At 45.9% G+C, this 6,959-nt stretch overlaps 1 protein-coding gene across 1 annotated transcript; it reads right to left on the bottom strand.

Moving 5' to 3' along the window:
• Nucleotides 1-674: 674 nt before the first annotated feature.
• LOC143264763 (uncharacterized) lies at nucleotides 675-6,544 on the bottom strand. Its single transcript, XM_076533335.1, has 2 exons — nucleotides 4,864-6,544; nucleotides 675-927 (listed from the first exon to the last, which is right to left on the bottom strand). Exons 1-2 carry the CDS (start codon nucleotides 6,097-6,099, stop codon nucleotides 916-918), a joined length of 1,248 nt encoding a protein of 415 aa, XP_076389450.1. The 5' UTR covers nucleotides 6,100-6,544; the 3' UTR covers nucleotides 675-915.
• Nucleotides 6,545-6,959: the final 415 nt, after the last annotated feature.

Below are 6,959 nucleotides of genomic sequence, written 5' to 3'. Positions count from 1 at the left end.
TCGTGTTAATCTTCTGAATCTTGTATGAGGAATCGGTATAAAATTTAGATTTTCAAACGTGATCACATAATCACTTTGCGTTGTCGTTGACATAGGCTGGTTTCTGATTATCTTGTTCATGTATGTGTTTATGTGTAGATTTTACATAACCTCAGTGAAGGTTATTTATAATTATGAATATTAAAATTGTAGATAACTGTTAGTTACATATAGTATTAATAGTATTAAAATAAGTTATATAATAGTATTAGAATTTATTAATAGTAATATGGATTACTACTAAATAATTTTTCGTTGATTAACAATAATATAGGTTACTTACACGTAAACAAGTAGTATTTGAGAGTAAAGTAAGTTACTAATAACTTCGTAAGTTATGATTAAATAACTATTCCTTGTTAAATAGCACTCTAAGTTACCAATATTATTGAAAGTTACGATTAAAATGTTTATTAAATATTTATTAAATATTTATTAAATATTTATTCCTTACTTGATTATTCCATAAGTTACTAATAATTGGCTACAATGAAATAATTATTTCTTATGTAATAATAATACAAATTATTAATAATATTACAGGTTAAATTGTTAGAAACAGGGAAAAATACGTATCGAAAAGGATGCGCTAAGGAATTATTACACTAAGGTTTGAATAAACTGTATACAATATATTTCCAATGGAAAATGCAATTTATTGACGCGTGTGACCGTTTGGGACGTTCTAATGACTCTGAGGGCCCGTCCTGTTCCGCTAGCCCTGCAGCGTACGTCTTAGTCCTACAGACGTGGGTGGGGGTGACAACTGACGCTGTCCATACCCTGCCTGTAGTCCTGTCGGTTTCGTCGCAGGAAATTTCCACACGTCTTACATTCGGCCAACCTGCCCCACTTGCTCATCCCTGAGCAAATAATCTATTTCGGTTTCTAGAACATAAACAGAAACACGCCCCATTGACATACAAATCTTTCAAATAACTTAATTCTCAAGTAGTAAAACCCTTCTTAACAATAATTAAATAAAATTTATGGCACTCATGTCCATTTAGTCATATCACAGTTGGACAGCAGAAAGACGCAGCCTTCCCGCCTGAATGTGATGTCTATGACTCCACGACCCGCTACGCCTATGGATTGAGTCTTCCCACCAAGCAAGAACTCCGCTCATCTCTCAGTCCGGATTCAACCTCTTGTCTGTTTTCCTTAGTCCATTATCTTTCGACGCAGCGATGTCCACTGAAGTTGTTCTGACCCGCTGTCCTCTCAGTGATGACCGCATGTATCATGTTATGCCGTGACCTCCATCACAGACACAACACCCAATTGTCCATCGGGTTGTGACCTCCACCACAACCACGACGACCGAGTTCCACCCAGTTGTGACCTCCATCACAACTGTAACAACCAGCTTCTTGTCATGTTATGACCTCCATCATAACACAACAGCCAGTTCTTTGCCATGTTGTGACCTCCATCACAAACACAACAACCAACTTTTTTGCCATGTTGTGACCTCCATCACAAACACAACAACCAACTCCTTTGTCATGTTGTGACCTCCATCACAACCACAACAACATATAAACTCAATGCTAATTATTCCAAGTACACCCCTTTCGTAACAGACCTCGACCAACCTTTAGCCGCCTACCTGCTGTAGTGCCCTGGAACCCTCCAAATCTTTCAGTAAATAATCCTCTTTTCCTACCTGACTATACACGCACGCTGGGGTTGACCAACAAAACTAACTATTCTATAATTCTATTATTCTACAGCCGCTACCCACGGTTTCATTCGATCGACAGCCACAACCGTTTTCGCTCGGCGACCCCCTTCTCTCAGATCTTCCACTTCATAGCGATCATTATACAATACCGTAACAACCCGAAACGGCCCCTTAAAACGCGCATGAAGCTTCCGACTGTCTCCCGTCGGCTGATCAGCGGTAATTTCAATCAGTACAACATCTCCTTTTTGGAACTTCCTTGCCGCTCGCCGTTGCCGATCATAACGCTCTTTCTGCTTACGTTGATCTTCCGTAATGTGTTCCGATATTTTCCCCCGAAGCGCATTCAAATCCATACGCTCAATTCCGTCCTGCACCTCTTCCAAAATCCATCCCTCTGCCGGATAACGCACCTTGCATCCAATTAACGCCTCCATTGGCGTCATTCCGATACCTTTATTATGCGTCGTATTCAGAACGCACTGAATTATTTTTACTTCTTGGTCCCATTGCTCAGGACTTTTCCCTGCCATCGTAGCAGCCAACGAAGCAACTATTGTTCGGTTATACCTCTCGCACTGACCATTTGCTCGAGGCGTAGCTACAGCATTCAACACATGTCGAATGCCATACTCCCTGCAGAAAACCTGAAACGCTCGAGCCGTAAAAGCTGTCCCTCTATCGCTAATTATACGATGAGGCACTCCAAAAAGATGCACCATGTCCAAGAGTATCTTTGCTGCCCGTTTTGCCTTCGTGTCCTTCACTGGTTCTATCACCGTAAACTTCGTAAATCCGTCCACGATAACCAGCAAATACCGATTTCCCTTCCTGCTTCTCTCGAACGGCCCAACATGATCCACGTGCAAAGTATGAAAAGGTACCGGCGTTTTCTCTATGGGATGTAACTCTCCCTGTCTCCGGGCCCCAGTCCGCTTATAGTACGCGCAATTCAAACATGCATTCACATACTTTTCCACGAAAACATTCATGCCCGCAAACCAATAGTTTTCACGAATACGCCGAAGCGTCTTTTCAAGCCCTAAATGCCCCGCATCATCATGACACAGTCTACAAATTTGAAAACGCGCCGCACGTGGTACCACCCATGGTGTTCGTCCGTCCTTCAACCGCCTGCAAAGTTTCCCTTTCTTTATTACATAATCCGCAAAATACTGCCTCGTTTCGCCCTCACGAATATTGTCTATTAGAATTTCCCGAATCCGTCCAAGTTGTTCGTCCTGCATCTGAGCCGCCGTAATCCAATCAGCCTCGGTGATATCCACAGGATGTACATCAACCGTTTGCACTGGGTTCCTACTCAATGCGTCAACGTGTTGCATCGCTGAACCTGGCCGATACTCAATATCAAACTTATAATCTTGGACTTCCAGCCACCACCGTCCAATTCTCGGAATCAAATCCTTCTTAGTAAACGTGGTACGCAATGCATTACAGTCAGTGATAACTGTAAAATGTATACCAAGCAAATACACCCGAAAATACCGCAACGCAAGTACAACAGCCATAGTTTCCAACTCGTACGAATGGTATTTTTGCTGATCAACTGTCGTTTGCTTGCTAAAGTATGCAACTACCTGCCGCTTACCATCAGCTGCATACTGAAACAATATTGCCCCTAGTCCTAACGAACTCGCATCTGTATGCAATTCCGTCCGTTTTGCGCTGTCGAAGATAGCTAAAATCGGTCTCGTCGTCAAGATTTCCTTTACAGTACGGACAACCGCCTTCTGCTGTTCACCCCAAGTCCACGGTGTATTCTTCTTCGTAAGCACGGTTAATGGAGCAACCAGACCTGCATAACCCCTAATAAATTTTCGGAAGTACCCGGCTAGACCCAAGAACTGACGTACCTCCTTAACGGTTTTAGGGTCCGGCATCTTGAGAACGGCAGTGATTTTATATTCTCCAGGCCTTACACCATCCGCACTAATTTCCCGTCCCAAATATGTTATTTTTGTTTGCAAAAACGAACACTTACTAAGTTTAATCGTAAGATTCGCTTCACGCAGTCGACCTAATACCAAACGAAGACGCTCCAGGCCCTCTTTCACAGTCTTCGACGGGATAATTATATCATCAATATACGGGTAAGCAATTGAGTTTCGTAACGGCCCTAACACGGTATTTATGAGTCTCTGAAAAACAGCTGGCGCATTCGTCAACCCAAACGGCATTCGTAGAAATTCATAATGCCCATCGGGAGTAACAAAAGCTGTTTTCGGTATAGCTTCTTCGCCCATCGCTACCTGGTAATACCCCGAAGCCAAATCAATTGCTGTAAAATACCGATACCCTCCCAATCGATCTATCTGGTCTTCAATTAACGGGAGAGGATACTGATCCCTAATGGTAACCGCGTTCAACCGCCGATAATCCACGCAGAGTCGATACTCGCCCGTTTTCTTCTTTACAAGCGTAATAGGACTCGCGTATGGTGAAGTAGACTCCTGAATTATTCCGTTTTCTAACAACTCCTCTACGATTTCCCGCGCTGCTACACGCTCTACTTCAGCCATTCGATATGGACGATAAACGACCGGTACATCTGTCGTGCATTTTATATCCATTTTAACTAAACTTGTTTTACCCAACGACCGCATCGATGTCGTCACCCGATCGCTATATTCCTCAATGACTTTTATACAACCGATTCGGTCTTCTTCCGACATCTCGCCGCAGTCTAACGCACTCAAATCAATTACCGCTTCCGTCGCATACGCATCTATTATCAATTGTGGCGCAACCCCAACGCTCGATAATTCCTTGACAATGATCCGGTCCCGCATTTTGACCAAAATTACATGGTCCTGACCAATGAAATCTTGCCCCACAATTACTTGATAAATCATTGCCTCTGTCTCGACAATAATAGCAGTGACATCGGCGATCGCTTCCATGACTTGTATCGTCACTTCCGCCCTCAAACGATTACAGGATCCTAAACTCCCATAACCCCGCAATTGTATCAAAGGTCCCTCGACCATCTTGATACCCAACCGAAATGCAACCGCCTTGGAAATAAGAGTCCTCGCACTGCCGGTGTCCAACAGACACTGGACCCTTTTTCCATTAATTCGGGCGTGCATCACCCAACTATTATTATCGGGACTCACCTGTACTACATTAACCGCTACCTTCGCTCCGTAGCAGAACCGCTCCAGGTGCCCATCTTTTTGACATCTCGCACACCTCCGCCGCGGCTTCGAGCAGGTCCTCGCAGCGTGCCCCTCTTCTCCGCAGTTGTAACACACGAACTTAGTCGTGTGTTTTGACTGATCACCTGGCTGCTTCTTTCTGTTTGCGGCCCGCACCCCCGACGGCCCTGCTACAGATATCGGCGCCCGATCAGAAATCCGCGACATCTTTGCTACTGACACTCCGTCCGACTTCGGCATCGTGCCCATCTCCCGCATGGCCGCATACAATTCGTCGGCACTCATATATTTATTCGATCGTATTGTCCTTTCGATCGTCTCGTCTCCGATGCTGCCAATTACTGCATCCCTTAGAAATTCATCCGGAATGTCCACCTTTAACGCCCTCAGCTTGGCCAATTTGTTGAAACAATAGTCCCCCAGCTTCTGCCCTGGCTGAGCTGTGTAATTAGCAGCATCTCTGAACAGCCGGTTGAAGGGCAGGGATTTTTTAAAGCGAGCGACGAGCGCTGTTTTCAGCATCTCCCAAGTGGGATCACGCCGTTGCTCTTCATCGAAAAACTGCCGCGCGTGCCCCCGCAATTGGCGTGCAATATAACACGTTATATCTTCATCGCGCCAACCCCCGCGCCTCGCAATCCTGTCCACGTCACGCACCCATACTTCTATGTCTGCTTTATCGTCCGCCGGATCAAATAAAGGCACTAAATGCTCCTGCGCGGCCGGCCTATACCGCGCATTACACAGTTCTTCTTGTAATTTTTGGACGGTCTGAAGCAGTGCTTCCACCGTCGCACTCTCCCTCGTGGAAGACCTCCGCGACACCGATGGTGATCGCGACCTAACTCGCGACGATTCTCGCGAACGTCCCCCCCTCTCCCTTCGGGAGGATCGATCCCGCGATCGCCTCTCTGAACGACGGCGATCCGCTCTGCCATGATTCTTCGTCTCCTTTCCTTTTCGCGACCGTTTTTTCGAACGTCCCCGCGAATCTCGCGAAGACTCACGCGAATCTTGCGAAGATTCACGCGAATCTCCCCGCACTCGTCCCGAGTTTTCTCCTGAGCGTGCACGTCCCGAATCGCGCGAATCGTCCCTCGAGCGCACACGCTGGGATCTCTCCCTCGAACGTTCACGTTCCGTTACACACGAATCATACCGCGTACGGCTTCTATGTTCCCTCAGCTCACTCATGCTCACTACACACACTATCTGGAACTGTATATATATATATATATATAACAGCACGTACGGCTTTCACAGTCTCGCACTTTGTTCGCCAGGTATATTCCTGTCACACGTGTTACCCACACACGCAACACCGAACACGTGGTAATCCCACTTCTGATATGTTAGAAACAGGGAAAAATACGTATCGAAAAGGATGCGCTAAGGAATTATTACACTAAGGTTTGAATAAACTGTATACAATATATTTCCAATGGAAAATGCAATTTATTGACGCGTGTGACCGTTTGGGACGTTCTAATGACTCTGAGGGCCCGTCCTGTTCCGCTAGCCCTGCAGCGTACGTCTTAGTCCTACAGACGTGGGTGGGGGTGACAACTGACGCTGTCCATACCCTGCCTGTAGTCCTGTCGGTTTCGTCGCAGGAAATTTCCACACGTCTTACAAAATTTAACCAGCTATTTGTTATTTAATATTTATACAATTTACTAATACCAGTACTAAATAACAATAATTGTTACGGATAGAACTGGCCAATTGAGGCATTTCAGAGCATGGGATGAGAATTTAAAGATAAACATAAGATTTAATGAATTTAGCGGGGTTTTCGGGGACGACTGGTCAAAAGCAGCAGGCATGGCGAGTTTCCATGCCTCGAAGCCCTACGTGCACGGGGAAACCTGTGGCCGTATTCGTCGAACACCATGAGTGTCTCGGCATGAAAAACACCATCCTAGCACCGGGGGTAACCAATCCGCCCGGGAGTGGTGGTGCTCACCAAAACACCGAGGGCCACTCCGCTCGGGAGAGGTGAGAACCCGGGCGGGGGCGAGCTTGCTTGCCCTGCGCTCCGGCTAGCTGTCTGC

Source organism: Megachile rotundata, chromosome 7 (assembly GCF_050947335.1).
Source record: "Megachile rotundata isolate GNS110a chromosome 7, iyMegRotu1, whole genome shotgun sequence".
NCBI classification, from domain to species: Eukaryota; Metazoa; Arthropoda; class Insecta; order Hymenoptera; family Megachilidae; genus Megachile; species Megachile rotundata.
Note: the sequence above shows the minus strand (reverse complement) of the source record. Positions and strands in the feature narration are given on the sequence as shown.

Bases quoted from the DNA above. Each gene is read 5' to 3' on its own strand.
- LOC143264763 (XM_076533335.1), bottom strand. From the start codon at position 6,099: ATGAGTGAGCTGAGGGAACATAGAAGCCGTACGCGGTATGATTCGTGT.